Source organism: Oratosquilla oratoria, chromosome 23 (assembly GCF_046742065.1).
Source record: "Oratosquilla oratoria isolate Oo_2021 chromosome 23, ASM4674206v1, whole genome shotgun sequence".
NCBI lineage: Eukaryota > Metazoa > Arthropoda > Malacostraca > Stomatopoda > Squillidae > Oratosquilla > Oratosquilla oratoria.
The window spans coordinates 40,235,252-40,259,796 of NC_134799.1; the positions used below are offsets into that span (position 1 = coordinate 40,235,252).

At 40.6% G+C, this 24,545-nt stretch overlaps 1 protein-coding gene across 3 annotated transcripts in view; it reads left to right on the forward strand.

Moving 5' to 3' along the window:
* Window positions 1-24,545, forward strand: part of Npc1a (Niemann-Pick type C-1a) — a 279,637-nt gene that overhangs the window by 239,610 nt on the left and 15,482 nt on the right. For 2 of the 3 annotated variants that reach the window (XM_076207043.1, XM_076207044.1), the window contains exons 2-16: window positions 7,502-7,661; window positions 8,382-8,588; window positions 8,898-9,008; window positions 9,578-9,768; window positions 10,281-10,479; window positions 13,800-13,925; window positions 15,968-16,084; window positions 16,994-17,211; window positions 18,987-19,076; window positions 19,213-19,382; window positions 19,563-19,763; window positions 21,259-21,448; window positions 21,816-21,932; window positions 22,739-22,919; window positions 23,072-23,199. In XM_076207043.1, coding sequence (XP_076063158.1) covers window positions 7,502-7,661; window positions 8,382-8,588; window positions 8,898-9,008; window positions 9,578-9,768; window positions 10,281-10,479; window positions 13,800-13,925; window positions 15,968-16,084; window positions 16,994-17,211; window positions 18,987-19,076; window positions 19,213-19,382; window positions 19,563-19,763; window positions 21,259-21,448; window positions 21,816-21,932; window positions 22,739-22,919; window positions 23,072-23,199 — 2,406 coding nt within the window. The remainder of the gene's footprint in view (window positions 1-7,501; window positions 7,662-8,381; window positions 8,589-8,897; window positions 9,009-9,577; window positions 9,769-10,280; window positions 10,480-13,799; window positions 13,926-15,967; window positions 16,085-16,993; window positions 17,212-18,986; window positions 19,077-19,212; window positions 19,383-19,562; window positions 19,764-21,258; window positions 21,449-21,815; window positions 21,933-22,738; window positions 22,920-23,071; window positions 23,200-24,545) is intronic. The other variant, XM_076207046.1, reaches the window with a different exon arrangement.

Below are 24,545 nucleotides of genomic sequence, written 5' to 3' on the forward strand. Positions count from 1 at the left end.
CTCTCTCTCTCTCTCTCTCTCTCTCTCTCTCTCTCTCTCTCTCTCCTCTCTCTCTCTCTCTCTCTCTCTCTCTCTCTCTCTCTCTCTCTCTCTCTCTCTCTCTCTGTCTTTCTCCCTCCCTCCCCTCTTTCCCCTCCCCTGCTCTTTCCACTTCCACTTCCTCTTCCTCCTTCCTCGTATCTCTGTCCCATTCCCCACTCTATAATCTAAACACGCTTGCTCCAACTCGCTCCAGCCCAGTCCACCTGAGTCTGGTTCAGGTCAGTCTAGAGCTGGACAAGCTCAGCCGAGCCCAGCCCAGCTCAGTTTAAGACCGTGCTGTACAGGGACCTCATCTCAACAGCCCAGTTTGTCCTTTTTTTTTTTTTTTTTTTTTTTTTTTGCGCCGCCTCTTCGGCTCTTCTTCCCATTTTGTTGCCATCACTCCCGCCCCTCACTCCCTCACCTCTCTACGCACCTGAATCGTTCCTGTTCAGAAGAGAGAGAGAGAGAGAGAGAGAGATGATGATGATGATGACAATATTGGCTATGGTGAGAGAATAGGGGTACTTATTGTGTATTAGACTTCAACTACTTCTTCATGCTTTCGAGGGAGGCGAGTGCTGTTGGAGTTTGGTTTGGAGATGCGGAACGGTTTGGCCGAAGTGGACGTTTTCCCTCCAGGTTGGGACGCCATCGAGGTGGCAGTAGTCTTGTAACTGTGGTTGCAGCTGTCATGCTCTCTCTCTCTCTCTCTCTCTCTCTCTCTCTCTCTCTCTCTCTCTCTCTCTCTCTCTCTCTCTCTCTCTCCGCTATCTATATGTGTGTGTATTTATATTCGCTGTATGTATGATGCATATTCCTTTATCCCCAAACGAATGAATCATCCGAGGGCAACTGTAATAAAGTGACAAGTGTCACTTCGGTCGGAAGGAGCCAGGCCAAGGTTAAGCATTCTGAATACGTAGAAGAACAAAGGCATCAATCGGGGTGCCCACCTACAGGACGGAGAGGGAGGCGGGGAAGGGAGGGAGGTGGGAGAAGAGGGAGGTGGGAGGGAGGGTAGAAGTGTGGTTTTAGCCTGAATCTGGAACACCAAGAACATTGAATCGATTTGAAAGGGAGAGAAGGAGGGAGAGCCCAGGGAGGAGGAGGAGGAGGAAGAAGGGTCAGGGCAATTTGCAAGAAAAGTGGATCAAAGATAGTTGGCTGGGGAACGCCTTTGGTATACTCTTCTCCCCCTCCCCCCTTCTTCTTGCCCCCCCTCCCCCAAGGAAGGGGGTTAGAAGAAGGGAATACCCATATTTTCCATGTTTTCTGTGACCTTGTTCCAAAAGGTGTGTCAAAGGACTGGAAACTGCATGCAGCAGATCACATATGTACAAAGGCTTGCAAACGAGCATAGCATGGTCTTTGCAAGTCGGTACGTTATGTTTTCATTCTTTCTTTTTCTTTCTCATTCTCTGTTTCTCTCTATCTCTATCTCTCATGCAATGATATAAACAGTTATGTTGAAGACAATCGGAACAGAATCGTTAGAATAAGATTGTGTATTGAGTGTCACTGGTCTGAAGAGGTTCGTAGATATATATATATATATATATATATATATATATATATATATATATATATATATATATTTAACCCATTAAACTCCGATGACAAGATTCATGTCATTTGGCCAAATAAAACAAAAAATCATAAAACACCAATATATATATATATATATATATATATATATATATATATATACATTTATATATATATATATATATATATATATATATATATATATATATATATATATATATTTAACCCATTAAACTCCGATGACAAGATTCATGTCATTTGGCCAAATAAAAAAAAAATCATAAAACACCAATATATATATATATATATATATATATATATATATATATATATATATATATATATATATATATATATATATAATGTGTGGTTGCGGGGTTTGGCAACGCTGTCTTCCTTCGGATCATCTACGTGTAACGTGTGGCACCGTTGGAGTGCCTTTTCTTCCCCCCCCCTTGTCTCCCTCTCCCCCTCCCCCCATTGTTATTGGAAGGCATGGAAACATACCAACAGAGACTGAGAACTGAAGAGAGCAGACCAGCTGGCTTGGCATGAGCAGCTGGAGAGGTACCAAGAGAGGCCGCAACCCGGGGATGGGGTGGGGTGGGAGTTACGGTCAACCTTTGCGGCCGAGTCTCCTCCGAAGCTGAATGAAATCGTCTGGCGTCACCGAGAACGAACAGAATCTCTAAATGGCTCGTGAGATTTAGTCGAGCCACTGTTGAGATGAATTAATTCATTGGCGATAACCAGAATAAAATGTCTAGAGCCAGCAACACCTCCCCCCCCCCCCAAAAAAAAAAAAGTCAAAATGTCAAATCAGTTCAGCTTGTGAGCTAATGAGGACACATCGTTTGGGGAACGGATTCTGACGGAAAGACTAATTGGGCCAGAAAGTCTTGGGAGATTGAAGAGGATAGAACTTTGCGTGTTGTTTTTCCAAGGCCTCCTCCTCCTCCTCCTCCTCCTCCTCCTCCTCCTCCTCCATGGGACCTCCAGGAAAGACGCTACGGCACTGGCCCTCGGAACTGGACTGAGGGTTGATCAATCACAGAGGACCCGTTTTGTGTGTGTGTATGTATACTTCAACTACTGTCCACTCTGCTGGCTAGGCACAAATACATTTGTTAAAACCCGGAGGTTTATGACTGTGTACCCTTACTGCCGTTACGTGTTGATTCTAGCGGAGCACGAACCGCCATCGATCAAGCTGCTCGCCTCGAACCGCTATAACCCGTGTCTGCGCAGCCATCGCATTCTCCGAGCTTAGAGACGATGTAAGTTGAGTCAACAGTGCAGAAAGTATATTTAATGAAAATATTCCGGTGAAATCAGTAGTACGAGGCTGAAGAAAGTTTTGTAAGTCGGTGGAAGTGATGAGATTGAGGAGGAAGAAGTTGAGGAGGAGTTCGAGGAGATGATGGTGGAAGGAGACGAGGGCGACATCGAAGGTGGAGGGAGACTCCTGGAGGACACACACACACACACACACACACACACACACACACACACACACACACACACACACACACACACACACACACACACACACACACACACACACACACACACACACACACACACACACACACACACACACACACACACACACACACACACACACACACACACACACACACAACACACACACACACACAACACACACAACACACACAAACACACACACAAACACACATACACACACACACACACACACAAACACACATACACACACACACACACACACACACACACACACACACACACACACACACACACACACACACACACACACACACACACACACACATACAAACACACACACACACACACACACTGCACTTTATATACTGTATACAATGTTTTAAAATGACCGCCAAAGTGTTAACTAGGTCAGTATTCACTACTTAGAACTCGTACCTGCGATCGATGTCAAGATTAAGAGCAGATAGGAACAGGAGGGGGAGGGGGAGGACGAAGAGGAGAGGTAGGAGAGGAAGACGAAGAAGAGGGGAGAGAGAGAGGGTGTTGAGAAGTAGCCTCGTTGATACCGATCTTAGGTCATTAGTATCAATAAGAGCCCAAATTGGTGGATCTGTTTTAATTGGGATCTGGGATTGATTACAGAGAAGAGAGGGCCGAAGAAGACCTTGAGTGAATCCTTCTCAGGGACAGATAGACAGACGGACGGGTCTCAGGAGGCCGTGTCCTTTGTCGCCGTCTCGTCTGTCTCTTCTTGGGTCCCCGTCAACCGAATGAAATCGCCTGGTGTCAATAGAATGTAGTTGGGGTGGAAATGTTAGTCGTAATGATTTTAACAGCTTTAGTCAAGGCGGGAAGTGGACCCAGACACCTAATATATAATATACATGTATGTATGGTACTCAACTAAGGTACAAAGAACTCCCACGTTTCGTATTCTTCTCCGACGTAAATTCAGGGCTAAAAAGTTTGCTCTAACTCTGCTACTCCCCATGTAAGAGGATAAAAATCTTCATATGTATGTGTGGTATATACCAAAGGGCCCCTGCCACTCGTATAGGGTGTGGCAGAGTCATACCACTCAACCATGCCATAAACAAAATCCCATTCATTCACCCATTCCACCTCAGCACCTTGGAGATGAAAGGGTCGCCCTTTCACGGGTCACACTGTTTGGGTCTAAAGCACTGCAGTGAGGCACAGCTCCTTCACACCAGGGTCAGAGGGCCGGAGCTGGTTTACCCCCACCGCTTTCCCGTATGGCATCACCACCAACCACTCCTCATCTAATTGAAAACAAGTAATTAAACATAGAACACACCCTTATGGCCGCGTCATGTCATCATTCACTTACCCTTATCTTTTGCACTCCCTTATCTGCAAAACAGACATACCGCTCACATCCAAAAACCCTTTCACTCCGTTTACCCATCCCATTCTCAGCCTTCCTCTCAAGCCCTCCATTCCATGCACTTTTAATTTTCACACTCTGCTAGCCTTTCCTCATTCATTCTTATGTACCCAAAGTGTCATTCATCACACTCTCGGTCTTCCTTTTGAGCTCACTCCATCCACTTCTGCTTCCTACACTCTTCACTAGTCCTTCCTCGTTCATTCTTTCTATATGCCCAAAACACCACAGCACTTAAATCTACTCTGTCTATCAGTTCCCTTTCCACCGCCGGTTCCTGCCTCACCCCAACATTTCTTACTACATCTAAATCTTATTCTACATTGCCATGGATGCCATCACTCCATACAATCGAATTCTACTGCCTACTCGTCCCCAAATACCTATTCCTCATAATACTTTTGATTCCGCTCAGAATTTTACTCGCTTCCTTGAATGTGTGTGTGTGTGTGTGTGTGTGTGTGTGTGACATTTTTCGACAGTCGCCACGGTGTTCGAACCGAGGTCTCGCTTGACGCCAGGCCAATGCTTTACCGACTGAGCTACAGAAGATTCAAAAGTCTCCAACTTGGAGTTGATCTAACTCCCGAAGAATCTAGGTAGACTGCTAACTGCCGTCCTTACCTAACTTTCACAGAGACCCGAGCTCAACACGTAGACAGTGGTGAAGCTGGTACGAAATCTTGAAGGGCTTCCGTCGTTGTAAATACCTGAAGTGAATCGCCAGTGACGGCGCATATCAATAAAAATAATTTCCGACAGTCGCATATATATATATATATATATATATATATATATATATATATATATGTATGTATGTATGTTAGAGAATCAAAAGAATAAAGGGAAGGTGCTGAGGGTACCCGAGAAAAGGCTTGGAGGGCAAGGGGGGAAGAGAAAGAGGAAAGTTTTGTACAGTCAACAGGAAGGTGGAGGAGGTCGGTTCTTCCTGAAGGGTTGCCCTTCAGGCTGGCGACGCGCACTACTTCCTCCCTTTCTTCTTCGTCTGAAGAAGAAAAAGGATAAGGGGAGGAAGGGGAGACATGTTATTGGGTTTTGGTTAGTGGGAGATTGTATAGGCCACCCTCTCCCGTAACAGAGGGAATGAACATACTACAGTTGAGGAAAATGGCCTGGAGGTAGCCGAGGTTTCGCCCGTCCTTCACCCTAAAAGAATACGTGTGGACAAAACACAATTTTCTTCAAGGATTAAAGTAATGAAAGTTACAGCAGTAGTCTGACATTGCCGGGATGGCGACCCTTGGTTGAATGGAATCGACCGCCGGCGTCAGCTGTGAGAAAATCTGTAGGGGGAGGAATCTGCAATTAGGTCGAAGGAGTATTGATCAGGACCCTGTTTTATCTCGACCACCCCCCTCCTTCCCCCCCAAAAAAAAACAACAACAACGAATAATCATCTGGTCTTATGCCCAAGCGACATCTAAAGGTCTTCACCGATTTGAAGGGATTAGAACGGGGGGCTGGGAGGACTCGGGCTTGGAGTTCGAGTGGCACTTCATCGAACTCAAGGTTTGGGCAGGGAAGTACCACAAGCTGAAGACCCCGAAATAGACTCTTTTGATCGATACAGGCCGGGGTCCTTGGAGGTGGGGACGGGGGGTGGGAGGTTTGGAAGCCCCCCTCCTCTCCCTTTTCCCCCTTCGCTAATCCAATGCGCAAACCGGAAGAAGCCTTTTTCGATTCAGGAAGATTGTCTTAACTATTTTTTGGTCAGAGGTGTATTTACTTGTTTTAGAATGTGTGTATCAATGTGCATTCATACACGAGAGAGAGAGAGAGAGAGAGAGAGAGAGAGAGAGAGAGAGAGAGAGAGAGAGAGAGAGAGAGAGAGAGAGACAGACAGAGAGAGATTTGTCAGCAATAACCATCGTTTCTATCCATGGGGACAATATCGCACCGAAAAGACGGAGCCATAGAGGAGGCAGATTGAGTGAGACCTCTTAATGTGTTGGCAGAGTTGCTAACTCTCTTGTGAAGTATGTAGTTTAGTTGTGGATGATTGGGTTTTAATTGTCGGCTTGAGGGCCTCCTCTCCTCCTCCTCCTCCTCCTCCTCATGCGCCCTCCTGTTTACGTATGCGAGAATGATTTGTTTGGCGGGAAATACCCGTGAAAGTGCAAGATGGAGGTGGTGATGCTCGTGTCAGAAACCAGCTTGGGTGTTGTTGTTGCGAAGAGGGAGGTATGAAGATAGAGTGTGACACATAGAGAACATATATATTAAGGTATTTTGCCTCGAAAATGACGCACACGTACACACACACATACACACACACACACAACACATGACCCAAGATCATGGTGAACACAGATGAGGCAGTAAAGACATCACAAGGTAGGGTGAAAAGGTGCAAACCAAAACTAGAGAAAAAATAGATAAATAAATTAATAGAAAAAACGAAGGACAGAGGGGTATCAACAATGTCAGCGTCCCAAACATTTGAATATATATATGTATATATATATAATAATAAGTGTGTGTATGTATTCTTGATAATGCGGAATGAATATAAGTAAAATCTAAATTTTTTCGAACGAGATGCTAGAACAACATGGACTGCTTGCTGCGTGCCTTTGTGTCTTACGGGTGTCGCTGTATACTAAGAGGCCAGTACTCCCAAGGCGGCTTCTTCGTATAACCGCAGTATACCCCTTTGTATATTTAGTTTCCATACCTCACAGTATCTGTAGTTTAACGTAACTCATGGTTTTTGTAATTGTTATTAACAAAACAAAGTTGTTTATTGTTATTTCTTTTGCATCTTATTGATTTGTTTTCAATAGTCTGTTTTGCTTGAAAAATTCAGTTACCCAAAAACACCGGGTAGAAGCAGTCACACGTTCAAAATCAAACGTACACATGGTAAAAGTTACACGGAACATTTTAAGAATTCATAACAAAGTTGTATCGAGTTCAGGAAATAGAGTATGGGATATTTCGCAACACAATTTGTTTTATAACTTGGTTTACGAGTAAGTATTTCGTGTTATTGTTATTATATTTTTTCCTTCTCTGCAGACTGTCTCCGCAAGTCACTGCATCTGGTATGACCACTGCGGGAAATTGGAGAGAGATAGAGATTTTATCAGCTGCAACTACACTGGGCCCCCCAAGCCACTCGGCAAAAAATCCGAAGCTTTACTCCGTGTGACTTGCCCAGAGTTCGTTGCAGAATTCGGTAAGCACTGGACAATTTTGAAATGTTTCATATCTATCAAATTACTATAATACTATATATATATTTACTTGATTATTTATTTATTTATGTTTACTCATTTATTCATGCATTTATTTGTACTTTTTAATTACATTTCCTGTTCTGAAATATTTCAAGACAACTTGATCTTTTCTGTTTACTCACTGGTTTGATTTCTTAAGCGCGTAGACTACTCTGGAATTTCAGACATACTATAGTTTCTACTTACACGTTTATTTGTTCTTTTTGTATACTCGTTCATATATTAGTAAGGACTTGCCCTAAGATAGGAACCAGTTTCATTGAACTGCTTGAGGATGTAGGTCATGAAATGCTCCGTTACCTCAATATAGAATATATATTATATTATGTGTGTGTGTGTGTATATATATATATATATATATATATATATATATATATATATATATATATATTATGTACAGTATATTATATACCCATTTACACTTAATTAGTTTTTATTTAGTTTCTGGTTGTGAATCAAAAAACACTTGGACCACATAACTATCTGTTAATGGTATTTGCCTGTAAATTTTCGACATTATACAGTAATCAACAGTTTGCACAGCACAACGAAACGAATATATTTAGCAAGGAACATTGAAAATAATGTAGAAATACGTGGGTGTTGGGACAAGAAAGAGTCGTTCGAAAATCGAAATATGTTTTTTCTTCTGCGAACAGGTAATGGGCCCATCGAGACGTGTTGCAACCATGCCCAGGTGGCCTCGCTCGCATCGTCCCTAGACATGATGAAGATGTTCCTTCACAGATGTCCCGCCTGTAGAAGGAACCTTAGGATCCCGTTCTGTCATATGACGTGTTCCCCCAGACAGAGCGACTTCCTCGAACCGGTTAAGTTCGCTCCTGCGACAGATCCCAAACATAAAGGTATGTCTCCTCCTCTTTCTCTCTCTCTTTTCCCTCTTTCTCTCCTCATCCTCTTCCTCCACCTTCTTTTCTTAATCCTCTCCCTCCTCTTCATTTTTCTCATCCGCCTGATCATCTTATTTCTCCAGCTTCTCTTATTCCATTTCTTCCTCTTCATGATTATCATCACCCTTCTCCTCCCCTTCATTCTCCCTCTCCAACTCGTTACTCTAATCTGATTTGACCTAATACTTTTGTGCCGGCCAATGACACAGACACATATTGAATGTTTAACTTCAGCAAGTGATTAACAGTTACATCGTTTGACAGGCAAGGAGATGGTGTCTGACCTGAAGTTCTACCTGGCTGGAGATTTCATCAACAGAACTTATGATTCCTGCAAAGATGTGGGTGCACCCTCCACCAATGATCGTGTAATGGGTATGTACAGACCTTGTCCAGCAAATATAATTGTGCTTTTTGATACCTGTAAGGTGGAATAGTGTAATTTTAGTGGTGTTTTCATTGTTACTCTTCAGCCAAGAGGGTACTTGTAAACAGAATGAAACAGGTGGCCTTATTGGGGTATGTTTTGGTGATACCAGGCAATTTTGTTCAGGTTTTACCAAGTTTAAAAGGTAGTTGTGCTTAGTAATGCATCTGGAGAAAGACTCCAGAATGACGAGTCTTCTTAAAGAGAGTCTCCATTCAGGGAAGAGACCATGCTTGAGTTGAATAAAATTGCTTAATGTGCATTAGTCAGGACAAAGTTAATAGTGTAAGCCACTTTTGAGAAAAGTAATGCCTTTTTTCATGAAAGGGCAGAGAAACAGTCTGTAAATATCTTGCCTGAGTTCTCTTATGTAGGCAACCCATGTGTGTCGAGGTGGGTGGTTGGGGTTAAGGTTGGGTGTGTGGTATCACTTGTTTATCATCTTCATATGCAGGATATGTGTTTACATTTAAGTATACACAGGGTTCACTTGAAACATGATGGTTTGATTTTGCAGGTTTGTTTTGTGGTAAATGGGGAGCTTCCAGATGCACTGGTGAACGCCTCTTTGATTACCTTGGTGACTATGACAACAATCCCTATACACCCCTCAACATCCAGTATCAATATCTTCAGTCCATTGATGAAGCCCCAGAGGGTATTCTGCCTCTAAACAGTACAGCTCAGCCATGCAATGTTGATTTTGAGGTTAGTTTTATTTCATGTATCCAAAGTTGTGTGTGTGTGTACATTTTTTCGCTTCTTTTTCTTCTTCAGTATACATATATATATCATGTTACAATTAATGTACTTGAAACTGGTTTCAACTATTTGATGAGAGGATATATATGAAAAACTAGAGTAAATGGAATTTACCCCCTTTGGTACCTGTCATGTACTTGAAATTGGTTTGGTTCCTCAGGCTCATAGGAAAAAAGAATTATATGTATAACTAGATCAGTTAGAATAAAGAATATTCATGTCACAGTGCAGATGTCATTGATTGGACTTGTTTTCCTTGAGTAATCATAAAGTGGTGGATGAATAACTGGCAAACTATTTAGAGTCTAGATAACTATGTTTGTTATTACTATCGTTGATATTATTTTATTTGATCTATTTACTAATTTTTGTTATGACTATTCCATTTTGTTTTACTTCTTATGAGTGTTATGTTAAAGGTGGAGATGGCCCTATAACTGTGTATCTTTGCATTGCAGGATTCACTGGCTTGTTCATGTGCAGATTGCCATGGCTCATGTCCAGTGTTCCCCGACACATGGGAAGCCTCAGGTGAACCATGGATCATGTTTGGCTATGATGGGCTAGCAGTAGCTATGGCCCTCACTGCTGTTGCCTTCTCCATTTCTTTCCTTATAGTCTTCGCCTACTGTCACAAGCGAAACAAGCGCTACACTGGTGAGTTGGAAGATATGTTTTTTACCTTTGTTATTAAAGTGTATGAAGTATATAAAATATATAAGTTGTGTAAAAAAAATTCTGGATATTTGTAGTGAATGGAAATTCTTGGCTAGCAATGATGCTGATTGAAATGATAAAATGTTGAGGTTTTTAGCTTTAACTAGTCTTAATTATTTAACAATTTGAATATTAGAATATTTACCAAAAGCAGGTATACATTATTTTACTGATTTTGTGGAAAAATATTTTAAGTTGTATCATGTAGGAGTGATTAGTTAGTATGCTAATTTCTTTAAGAAAAGCTTTATAGTACTATCCCCTTTTATATAATATTGAGCAAATTTTAGATGTTTGTCAAATTAAGTTGTGTACTGTATATACAGTATATTTAAGTCATTGCATACATAGTGTACGTGTAAGTATGAATGACTAGGATAAATGGTATGGTTGAAATTGATCAATAATAATTACTAACAGTTTGATTCCTCACCTAATAGAATTTAATAGACATTGCATATTACTTTAACATTAACATCCTTGCCATGCTTTCAACCCCTTCAGCATGGCAGCATACTGCATGAATTTTGATCCAGTTAATGCTAAATTATTTTATTCAGCTGTTGGCAGACATTAGACTGAAGGTGAAGTTACTCCTCAGCCTATGTTTACCATTTAGTTGAATGACATAAAGTGTTTGAGAGGATGAAATATATAAAGTATGCCACCTTGATGAAGGGAGTGATAAAGTTGGTGATGCCACTGCCATGCAAGCACTGCTTGTATGTTTCAGGGCTTTGTAAAGGATTTTAGCTCATTGTGTGTTAGTGTGATTTTCACTAAACAACTCATATTCCCTGTTCATTTGTACCTTCAATTCTATCTTTTCACACATATCGCTCCTTTATTTACATCTTGTATTTCTCAATTTATTGTACATGCTTTAAAAGAAATGAAAGCTGGGAAAACGCCTGGATTGGATGGATGTCTTGTGGAATGTCTGACTAGTGTCAGAGTAATGAAGTAATAATAGTGAAAATGTTCATAGTGTGTCTAAGGGAAAGGAATGTGTAGTTCTGTTATACAAGAGAAAAGGAAACAATTATGAATGTTGGTGTTTTAAAGGGAGGAGTCTATTGCTTGTGGTTGGGAATGTGTGTGGCCATGTGTTGAGAGCATCCCCTCATGCAGAAAAAGAAAAGAGAGGGAGAAATCCCTTCGGGCCAGGTCAAAATATCATTCACACATACTCCCTCATCCCCCCATTCCCCACCCACTCCCTTCCATGTATCACAGCATCATTCATACACAACCACTTTTCAATCACCCCTATCTTGTGTCTTCTCCCTTCCTTCCTCAACAGACATTCCCCTCTTTCCCAATGCCCCTCTTATCCCATCCACCCATCCTTGGCTGCCCCCTCATGTTTATTCCTACCACACCTGCCTTCCACACCTCCTTTAATAGTCTTTCTTCACTCATTCTTTCCATGTGTCCAAACCATCTGTTGCAGTATGGCTGAGGTTGCTGAGAGAAAAAACAGGAACCAAGTTTGCTCTTTATTGAGAGCTCAACAGACAAACGTAAACAAACGAAGATTGACGTCATAGTATAAGTACCTGAACAAAAACAAAAGACGTCTACATAGGATCCAAACATATAAACAATACCAACAGATGCTATAGAGCATCAAAACATATTTCAGAGTATCATACATATGAGAATCACACGGTATGTAAGGAACCTACAGTACACGTATACAATTCTTATACATCAACACAAAGTCTATTGTAAAATAAGAATTATGCAATAATACAATTAATTTCAATTTACCACACCATCCCAATACTCTTTCATCAACCTTATCTCCCAACTCCCTTTTCACCACCATTCTCCTCCTCACCTCCTCATTTCTTGCTCTATTCAGCCGAGTAACCCCTACCATACTTCTCATGCATTTCATCTCAAACACATTTAAGCGCTTCCTCTCATATGTTCAATGTTTCTGCTCTATACAGTTCTGTTGTCACAATCACCCCTTCATACAATCTTCACTTAGCATCCATTCCCAAATATCTATTTCTCATTGCATTTTCTAATCCCCCAAAGCATTTACTCGCTTCTCTCAATCTACATTCTACCTCCACCTCCACTCCTCCCTTTCCTGCCACATTCATCCACAAGTATCTAAAGCTATCCACTTTCTCCTGTCTATCTCCCATAATACTCGCTTCCAAATTGGTGCCTCCTCTCCCCATGCTTTAGAAGTATGGTAGGGATTACTAGGCTGGATGCAATGAGAAACAAGGAGGTGAGGAGGAGAGCGGGATTGAAAAGGAAGTTGGGAGATAGGGGTGATGAAAGAGTATTGGGATGGTTTGGACACAAGGAAAGAATGAGTGAAGAAAGATTAGTAAAAGAGGTGTGGAAGGAATGAACATGAGGGGGTGACCAAGGATGAGATTGGATAGGGTAAAAGGGGTGTTGGGAAATGGGAATGTCTGTTGAGGAAGGAAGGGAGAAGACAGAAGATAGGGGTGAGTAGAAAATGGTTGTGTATGGATGATGCTGTGATGCATGGGAGGGAGTGGGTGGGGGATGGAGGGAATGAGGGAGTATGTGTGAATGATATTTTGACCTGGCCCAAAAGGATTCCTCCCTGTCTTTTCTTTTTCTGCATGAGGGGATGGAGATGTGGGGTCACTGATTAAATGAAGTTTTCTTGCTGTGGATGTGCTGTGTCTTGCTGCATTGCTTCTGACCCAGGGCAGTGGGCAAGATGCAGGGATGACCCATCATCCAGAGAGAGCTAAGAAAAGAGTGAGGGAGGGAGGGGTGGTGGTGAATGGGAGTGGAGTATGGGGGATGACTTTGGCTACATCCCTTGTAAGGGGAGAAATCCCTTGGTATATGTATGTCTGTTTGTTTATATGTTTGTATGTGTGTTTATGTGTTTTAAACACTGGACCTGTTTGTCCCAGAATGTATTTAGTGATCAAAAAGTGGATGAAAGATTTTTCTGTATTTGAAATCCACACCTGTTTGTCTGTTCCTTATTTATCTTTTCCTGCACAAAACCTACAGTTGTGTACGATGCTAATTTGATTTCATTCATTATTTCCATTATCCTTTGAATCATAAGTTAGCTATTGGAGACAGGTGTGAATCTCTAAAGAAATTCCTTTCTTAACAGCAGTACTACATACAATCCATAGTGTCCCATCTGACCTCTCATTTTTCTACCTGCTCTTGTTGCAACCCCCTTCCTCTACTCGCCATTACCTCCCTGCGTGCACTAATGTTGCATGCGTGTGCTGTAGTGGTGATGGTTGAGCGACAGATGAGGCACCCTGAAGAAATCCGTGCTGCTGTAGGTCGTCGCTTGGCCAACCTGAATGATGCCCAAGCTCAGTATGCTGGCGAGGATGAGAACTCGCTACTCCATGGTAATTTTTAGGCCCTTGCTCGTATCAAATGCTCTGCATGCTCTTGCTGTGTGATTACCAATATTTCTTGATGCATTTTTGAATTTTGGATGCACTGTACATAATCAAGTAAAAGTATCTTGTTTAAGAAAAGAAAAATAGACTTTATGTTAGATTTAACTCTAGTATTTCACAGAGAACAGATTAGAATTTGTGGATCAGGGTGTTGACCAGTATGTAGAAATAACTGTTACAAAATCATCATGAATTTAAAGCAAATTTGGGTAGTACACTATTATTTGATAAGGATAATTAATCACTTCAGTACAAGTCAAATTCTCGTGCACAGTATTGGCTGCCATCTGCACAATTCATCACACTACTTGCATTATGAAATATAAAGTCACTGATGTATTACTTGTTCTCTTTTACTCTGCATAATGATAAACACAGAAAATGTGAGCAGCTATGAAAAAATATATATATAATGATGCTGATACTGGCATCATTGTGTACCCACTTGCGCCTCGTGATGCCTATGTAGGCATCATTGTACTGAAGTGGTTAACTTAAGTTTTCACAGACTGACTTGAAACCTGCTGTTCCATAGCAGCTGCTAACTCCTTGTGGAACTCTGGAGAGAATCGTTCGACTGTTGTATATGTTGTATTAATGTGAGACTGTTTCTTGTCATCACCTTATGTAGTAGAAGGCTCTTCTTGTTGGAAAAGGATGAAGAAATATAGTTGAACTTGGGATTGGTTAAGAGACTAAGTGTCAACCCCAACCCCCCATCACAACACCTCATGGATAGAGGGTCATTCCTGTTCCATATCTTCCTCCACACTCTGTGTATTAAGGGCATTACAGTGAAGTACACTATACAGCACTTTCACAGCTGAGCCCAAGAGCTGGAATTAATTTATTTCCACCTCTTTTAACGCCTCATAAGCAGTCATAATAGCTTTGTTTATATTTATAGCCTTTTTTTTTTTTATCTTCCTGTGGTTGTAATTAGTAAGGAACCAATGATGGGTAACTACAAGTGGTGGTACTTCAATGTGAATGCCATTTATCTTTATAACCTGTCAGCATATTAGCATGTAGCCTCAAGGGGTGATATGTAATGAACTTAATATGAGGAGAACATATGACGGGCAACTGGTTGCTTCATAGTACTTTAAGCTGGTAATATAGGTACTGTCATACACTAGTGCAACACTGACAACAGTTGAGAGTTTCTTCATAGAGATCAATTGGAGTGTACAAGAACTTGCCAAATACTGTCAGAGGAGAACAGGTTTCCAGTCAGTTAAACTTGAGGCAACAATTATTATTATATATAGTATGTTTTGCTTCTTTGATAAAGTGAACATAGTAAAGTGATCAGCTGTTGAATTCCAAATTTTTGCTAAAGTTGTTTTATTAAAGCTTTAAGATATATATTTACTTAGTTGTACCTAGTTGTATTATACGGGAAGGGGAGCTATGCTCGTAGTGACCTGTCTTTGTATCTCTCAGAATCTAGTTTCTTAAATTTTTGTATGGTTTTTGCACACACTATTGTTTCATCCAATTTGTTTCAGACTTCCACCACTCTGTGTGAATTTTTTTTTTTTTTTCTCAAATCTCTTCTATAACTGTCCTTTTTAAGTTTCTTTTCGTGTCCCCCCCCCCTTTTTTTTTTTTTTTTTTTTTTTTTTTTTTTCCTCCACTTTAATAAGTCTTCTCTGTCAAGGACTTCCATGCCTTTCATGATCCTGTAAATGGCCAATAGATCTCCTCTTTCTCTTCTTTGTTCCAGGGTTGGTAGTTCCAGTTTAGACAATCTTTTTTCATATATCAATTTTGAAAGTGTTGGGGCCATCTTTGTCGTTGCTCTTTGGATTCTTTCTAATGTAGATATATGTGTCAAAATCTATTTGAATATTCAGTTTAATTGTTCACAAATGGTGTGACCTTGACCTTAGCTGTCATGAATGCATGTTATCAGTGTCTAAATCAGTCTTTGGAAACAAAAAGTAACCATTTTGGAAAATTAATTATTGTTCAATTGATTACAGGACAACCTACAGTTGATTTGCCTGAAGTGGTTACACAGGATGAACTTACAGTCTCAGACAAAATCACATCATGGACTCAAACAGCAGTTGACCAATTCTTCACTAAATGGGGTACAGGTTAGTATTACCATCAAAGTGAAAAGGATACTATGTATCATTCTCACTCTCTTTTTTTTTATGTGACCACAGTTAAACACTAGTCAGTATTAAATTAATTTTATGATGAAGCCTCTCTCTCTCTCTCTCTCTCTCTCTCTCTCTCTCTCTCTCTCTCTCTCTCTCTCTCTCTCTCTCTCTCTCTCTCTCTCTCTCTCTCTCTCTCTCTCTCTCTCTCTCTCTCTCTCTCTCTCTCTCTCTCTCTCTCTATATATATATATATTCTCCCCCTATCAGAGAAAAGAAAGCAATATGAAGATACATATATTGCAATTACTAACTGTGTTCCTCTTCAGCATGGTTTTACAAAGGGTGGGTTAGCATATATATATTTAGAGGAGATATAGAGAGGGGATGTAGGGAGGTAAGTATATTAGTGCATGATCTTATGGAACCCAAGTCGTAATGACCCTAAGGCCAAACCAGCCCCGGGTCAAATATTTGAACAACAGGTGGTAGGTTCAGGTCTGGGCAGACAACTTGATGTATAATATTGTTGATGGCCAAACTGGTAATGGTGTTAGGGGACCATTGTCCTTTTTGTAACTACAGAAGAGAAATTATTGAGTTCTCCTTGATCAAACAACTATCTAATTTTAACACTTCAAAAGGATATTGGTTCCCTGATGCCATTATCAGTTGGGCTATCAACAACATTATATGAAGAGGATCACAGTTATTGCAATATACGTATATTCAAATATCTTTCTTTTCCTTGATAGTGGGATATTCAGTCTATTTTTCCAATGTGTTAGAACATTCATTCATTTGTGTGTTTATATATATATATATATATATATATATATATATATATATATATATATATATATATATCTTCAGTATGATAATCTTGGCTTGTTATTTTTACAGTGTGTGCCACGTATCCTGGGAAAGTGATGGCCCTTGGGGTTTTGGTTGCTGCAAGCTTGTGTTGTGGGATATTCTTCTTGAAAATCACAACTGACCCTGTTGATCTCTGGGCTGCTCCCCATTCCCAGGCTCGTATGGAGAAAGAATACTTTGATGAAAATTTCGAGCCATTCTTCAGAATTACACAGATTATCATCCGACCCATTGGAATTGAATCGGTTAGATTTTTGTTGTTTATTTATTTATGAGTGATTGTACTCAAGGGGGTGTATGGAGCTGGATCATATTATAGAATGTTGCAGAGGAAGAGTCTAAATGTGTTCAAGAAATCCATGTAATTTATGGATAATAATGAACCTCTTGAATACCACCACATGATTCATTAATGGTCTCTTTAAAATGCTCACACTAACAAGTTTGGTTCATGCAGATTTATGTAGAATTTTCTTCTTAAGCGCTGTCTTTACAATCATCAGTTTTCTGTCAGTATACATCGCCAACAATTTGTCTTCATTTTCATTCCTTCTTGACACACCATACTTCCCATTTACTGTACCCACTGAATTGTCTCCCAGTCTAGTGTTTGGAACTTCCAACACTGCTACAATGGAGGGAGGGAGGGGTGGTGAATGGTAGTGGAGTGTGTGGGGATGAAATGGGTGGGAACAGAATTATATCTCCTCACTTTAGCTATCTCTCTAGTAAGGAAAAAAAAAAAAAAAAAATTGGTATCAGTACATACATATACCAAGGGAGGTAGCCAAAGTCAAAGGCATAACTCCACTCCCACCCATTTTGTCCTCACATACTTCACTCCCATTCACCACCTATCTCTCCCTCTTTTCTTGACTCCTCCTGGATGATGGGTTATCCCTTCATCTTGCACACTGCCCTGGGTCAGAAGCAATGCAACAAGACACAGCACATCCATAGCAAGGCCATTTCACATAATCAGGGGGTGGGTGGGGACACACAACACACACACACACTCCGTCCCCTCTCATAGAAAAAGAGAAGATGGGGAGAAATCGAGAAATCCCTTCAGGCTGCACAAAAAAAATATTATTCACACATCATCCATACACAACCATTCTCCACTCACCCCTATCTTCTACCTTCTTCCATTCTTTCTCAATGCCCCTTTTACCCCATCCATTCATCTCATCCTTGGTCACCCCCTCATGTTCACTCCTTCCACTTTTGCCTTCCACACCTCTTTTACTAATTTTTCTTGACTCGTTCTTTCCATGTGTCCAAACCATTCCAATACTGTTTCATCAACCCTATCTCCCAACTCCCATTTCATCCCTGCTCACATCCTCATTTCCTCATTTCTCACTCTATCTAGCCTAGTAACCCCTATCATACTTCTCATGCATTTCATCTCAAACACGTTTAAACTCTTCCTCTAATGATATATGTATGTAAAAACTGTTAAACATGCCTTCCATATCATCACCTTTGTGGAAGAAAGGTCATCCTTGTCCCATGCCAAAAGATGTTGTTAGTAATCTACATAATACATATAATATCAAAGGTTTTTTCTCCATGTATAAGTGGGTGGTAGAGTCAAAAGTATACACCCACACTACACCCATCCAAAACTCACTCATCACCTCTCCGATCTTAGCACCTTGTGGATGAAGGGTCATAAAATTATCTGAAATGATACAGTTACATAGTCTTGCTGCATTGCTTCAGACCCTGTCAGTGGGCCAGAGACTGGGACAATCCTTCATCTCACAAGAAGCTAAGATAAGAGGGGAAACAAAGATGGTGAATGGGAGTGGGTTCATGCCTTTGACTTGGCAACCTCCCATATAAGGGGGAAAGAAGCCCTTGGTATATTGATATATAGACAAAGTAGTTATTCTGTATAATAATGTGCACAGTATAAAATAATGTGCACAGTATATGTGTACGCACCCATATTAGAAATTAATAATCTTTTCTATATTATATGGAAAGGGAATAAGAATAATTATATTTTCAGATGGAGAAAGACAATGTAACTTATGGGCCAGTATTCAACCGAACCTTCTTATTAGAAGTTCTTAAGCTACAAAACATTATTGAAAAAGAGGTTTGTAATATAAAACTACTATTAGAATGAAAACATTGGTCTCATGTACATTTTTGGTTGTTTGTGGTATAATATTGTTGTGTTTTTCTAGTGGAGTTAATTTTTTTTCTTCATAGAAATTGTCTTTCTTATTCAGCTAAATGCCACGGTGGGTGATGAAGAGGTATTTTTGAAGGACATTTGCAACAAACCTTTGGCGCCTGATTATGACAGCTGCAATGTACAATCTATTCTGAACTTCTGGCAGAATGATGAGGCAAAAATTAATGAATCGAATATTCTCTATGATGCAAATATCTGTATTGGGTAGGTGTCATACATATTTGTGAAATTTACTGGTGTATTATACCAGTACCATAGATCATAGTATATGAATAATTCTGTAGATAAGTTACTAGACATATTTGTAATTACAGATTTTAAAGTTAATATGTTGTAAGGAAACTGTCTATTGATGAATTGATCATAACCAATTTCAATCAACAGAAACCCGTACCTTGACTCATGTCGGGGTGCCTATGGTGGTCCAGTCCTTCCTCATGTAGCACTTGGTGGAGTTTTGGCCCCCAATCAGAGCCTCACTGATTCTGCAGAATATATCAAAGCTGACACCATCGTTATTACTTTGCCCCTAAATAATTACCACAACAAATCTCTTCTTGCTCCAGCACTGGCTTGGGAGGAAGTGTAAGTATTATAAGCAATGTAAAAGGAAAATGATAGTATGTGATATATAAAGTATATGAGGTAGTTGTTATTATCTGATGAGAATAGTTTGTAGTCTTTGCAAAACAAAGAAGTGTGCTGCCAACTCCCTTTTCTCAAGTACATATATACATATACCCTTACCAGGGAGGTAGCCAAAAAGGACAAGGCATAAAATCATTCCCACCCATTCCATCCCCGAAAACACTCCACTCCCCTCCACCCTCCCTCCCATCCACAAAAAGTGGTGTGGATAAACCACATTATTTGATGTAGTTTCTGACTTGGAGTGGAACATGAAGGAAAGCACTGTGGGAGGTATTGCAGATATATGGGATAGGAGGAAAGCTTTTAAGAGCAGTCAGGGGCTTTTAGAAGAGTAGTAAAGCCTATGTTAGAATTAGAAATGGAGAGAGTGAGTGGTTTGAGGTAAAGGTAGGACTTTGACAGGGATGTGTTATGTCGCCTTGGCTGTTCAATTTATACATGGATTGGGGGTGTGACAAGTAAATGCAAGGATTGGGCCAGGGATTGGAAATGGTTAAAGAAAATGGAGAAAAATGGGAGATAAGTCAGGTGTTGTTTGCTGATGACATTACACTTGTAGCAGGATCAGAGGAGTGATTGAGGAAATTTGCGACAGGGTTTGGGAAGGTGTGCGAAAGAAGGAAGTTGAAGATAAATGTGGGTAAAAGTAAGGTGATGAGATGTACAAGGAAAGTGACAGCTAATTGGAAGTGAGTATTAAGGGAGAGAGACTGGAGGAACTGGATAGCTTTAGATACTTGGTGGTGAATGTGGCAGGAAAGGGAAGAATGGAGGTGGAGGTAGAATGTAGATTGAGAGAAGCAAGTTAATGCCTTGGGGGAATAAAAAGTGTAATGAGAAATAGATATTTGGGAATGGATGATAAGAGGAGATTGTAGGAAGGGATGATTGTGCCAACAGCACTGTATAGGGCAGAAACATGGAACATAAGTGAGGAAGAGTTTAAATGTGTTTGAGATGAAATGCTTGAGAGGTATGGTAGAAGTTACTAGGCTGGATAGAGTGAGAAACAAGGTGAGGAGAGTTGGGATGGAAAAGGAGTTGGGAGATAGGGTTGATGAAAGAGTAAAGGGGAAATAGCCCTTGGTATATGTATGTATTTATTTGGATGGTTTGGGCTTATGGAAACAATAATTGAAGAGTGTGGAAGGCAGAGGTGGATGAGGGAACTTGAAGGGAAGACCATAAATGAAGAGGGTAGAGGGGAGTGGAGTATGTAGGAGATGGAATGAATGGGAGTGGTTTTTATGCCTTCGTTTTTTTGGCTACCTCCCTTGTAATGGGGAAAAAGCCTAGTATATGTATGTATGTAGGTCATATTGTGCTGACAGGTTCTAAAGTTTTGTCAAAATTGGTTACTTTGGTATAGCAACAAGTGAAGTATACATGTTGGCTATCATTGTTTCAATATTCTCTTTATCTCTTACAGTTTCAACAAGTTCATGAGCAACTTTTCCCATGATATGATGGACATTGCTTTCCGTTCTGAGCGTTCCATCGAAGATGAGCTAGAGAGGATGAGCAAATCAGATGTTCCAACTGTAATCATCTCGTATATCATCATGTTCCTGTACATTGCAATTGCTCTTGGACACACCAATCAACTTAGCAGGCTACTGGTAACTACTTTAGAATTGTGATAGAATTTCAGAATTCCTAGCTTTGTAAAAGGCATCTTGAGTTAGAGAATGAATGTGGCATATTTTGGTATTATCTTCCTATCAGTTAATCTGCATGAAACTGTCACGTAACACAGTTTTATCATAGTTTTTTATGGTCTTTGTTATGTGTATAAAGTTTTATCATTTGCTGATAGAGTTTTTGCAATTATTCTCATGTTTGGTTATAGTTAGAATGTGTAATCAATCTAGATTTCTCCTTTCCTTCTTGTTCTAAATATTTGTGGCCATTTCTTTCTCCCTGTATTTTTTTATTCTAATTTGTATAATTTATTGATTTATTTATATATCTTCTTTCTTTTTACAGATTTCAACAAAGGTCACCCTTGGTCTTGGAGGTGTTTTGATTGTACTGGTGTCTGTCTTCTCATCTGTAGGATTCTATGGTTTTGTAGGAGTTCCTTGTACAATGTTGATTATTGAGGTAAGTGTGACCTGGTAATTTATGTAAGATATACAGTCAGTATGTAAGGACACATGGAAAGAATGAGTGAAGAAAGATTAGTAAATGAGGTGTGGAAGACAGAGGTAGAAGGAGTGAACATGAGGGGGCAACTAAGGATGAGATGGATGGATGGGGTAAAAGGGGCATTGGGAAAGAGGGGAATGTCTGTTGAGGAAGGACAGAAGAGGACAGAAGATAGGGGTGAATGGAGAAAGGTTGTGTATGGATGATGCTGTGATGCATGAGGGGGAGTGAGTAGAGGATGGGGGGTGAGGGTGTATGTGTGAAAAATAAATTGACATAGCCCGAAAGGATTTCTCCCTGTCTTCTCCATTTCTGCATGAGGGGACAGAGAGGAGGGGCTGCTGATTTAATGAAGTGGGCTTTTTGTGGATGTGCTGTGTCTTGCTACATTGTTTCTGACCCAGAGCGGTGGGTGAGATGCAGGGATGACCTGTCATCCAGGAGGAGCCAAGATAAGAGGGAGGGAGGGGGTTGATGGGAGTGGAGTATGTGAGGATGGAATGAGTGGGAGTGGATTTTATGCCGTTGTTATTTGGCTACCTCCCTTGTAAGGGGGGATAGAGTCTTTGCTATATGTATGAATGTATGTAATTTTTTTTTTACAAAGGCTATATAGACAAGACTGGTGGTGTTGACAGTTATAGTTTGTGTTGTTTTATCTATTATTATTGATAATTTGTGTTTGAAAACTAGATATTTGGATTCTTGAGTCTGCTGAATATATATATATATTTTACCTCTTGCTTTCTCACACATACCAGGTGATTCCATTCTTGGTGTTGGCTGTTGGAGTGGACAATATCTTCATCCTGGTGGAGGCATATGCAGGGCAAGAACGAAATCCTGATGATTCGCGCATCCAGCTGATTGGACGTAGTGTTGGAGCTGTAGGGCCATCAATGCTGCTCTCCTCTATCTCACAGTCCTGTTGCTTTTTCTTAGGTAAGCATGAATTGGGGGCTCAGATTCAAATTTTCTTAGTTGAATTGTCATAATGAGCAAGATATTGTTTACTAGTTCACCTTTTGAGTCATATTTATAGATCAATTTTCAAAGTTGGTGCTGCTGATTCATAACAAACTTTTGTTTTACAGGAGCTCTCTCAGATATGCCAGCTGTCCGTGCATTTGCTTTGTATGCTGGCATGAGTCTACTCATCAACTTTGTTCTCCAGATGACGTTATTTGTCTCCCTCTTTTCCCTTGATGTTGCACGTGAAGAAGTAAGTAGATAGAAAATGGGAGTGTGTTTCATTGGAATGGGAGTGGGAAAGATATATTAGGAAGAAAAAAAAAAAAGTCATGCTGTTCTGCTAGTAGAGGTAAAGGAGGGTTTGAGGAGGCCTGTGTGTAAATTTGGTAGGATTTGCTGGATGAGGACAATGAAAAGTTAATAGGTCAAAAAATAAAATTATGGTGGTAGCCAAGAATAGAGGATACAAGGTTATCTAACTACAAGTGTACAAATCAAGTTGTGTATTGCATGTGTTATTGGCTCAGGAGTATGACTGTGCTATAGAAATCCATGCTATATAAACAACTGTACATACATATACCAAAGGCTTTTTCCCCCTCACAGGGGAGGTAGCCAAAAAACAAAGGCATAAACCACTACCACCCATTCCATCCCCAACATACTCAACTCTCTTCTACCCTCTTTTCTCTCTCTTATCTTGGCACCTCCTGGATGGCGGGTCATCCCTGCATCTTGACTACTGCCCTGGGTCAGAAGCAGTGTTGCAAGGCCGCTTCATTAAATCGTGACTCCCCTCTCTCATGCAGAAAAGGAGAAGATGGGGAGAAATCCCTTTGGGCTGTGTCAATTTATTTCTCATACATACTCCCTCACCTCTCATCCCCCACCCACTCCCCCTCATGCATCACAGCATCATCCATACACAACCATTCTCCATTCACCCCTATCTTCTGTCCTCAACAGACATTCCCCTCTTTCCCAATGCCCCTTTTACCCCATCCATCCAACTCATCCTAGGTTGCCCCCTCATGCTCACTCCTTCCACCACTCCTTCCATACCTCTTTTACTAGTCTTTCTTCAGTCATTCTTTCCATGTGTCTAAACCATCCCAATACTCTTTCACCAACCCTGTCTCCCAACTCCCTTTCCACCCCCGTTCTCCTCCTCACCTCCTCATTTCTCGCTCTGTCCAGCCTAGTAACCCCTAACATACTTCTCAGACAGCTCATCTCAAACACATTCAAACCCCTCATCTCTTCCTCCCTTATGTTTCATGTTTCTGCCCCGTACAGTACTGTTGGCACAATCACTCCTTCATACAATCTCCTCTTAGCATCCATTCCCAAATGTCTTTCTCATTACACATTTTAATCTCCCAAGGTATTTACTTGCTTCTCTCAATCTACATTCTACCTCCGCGTCCAATCCTCTCTTTCCTGCCACATTCACCCCCAAGTACCTAAAGCCATCCAGTTCCTCCAGTCTCTCTCCTTTAATACTCACTTCCAATTAGCTGTCACCTTCTCCCCTTGTACACCTCATCACCTTACTTTTACCCACATTTATCTTCAACTTCCTTCTTTAGCACACCA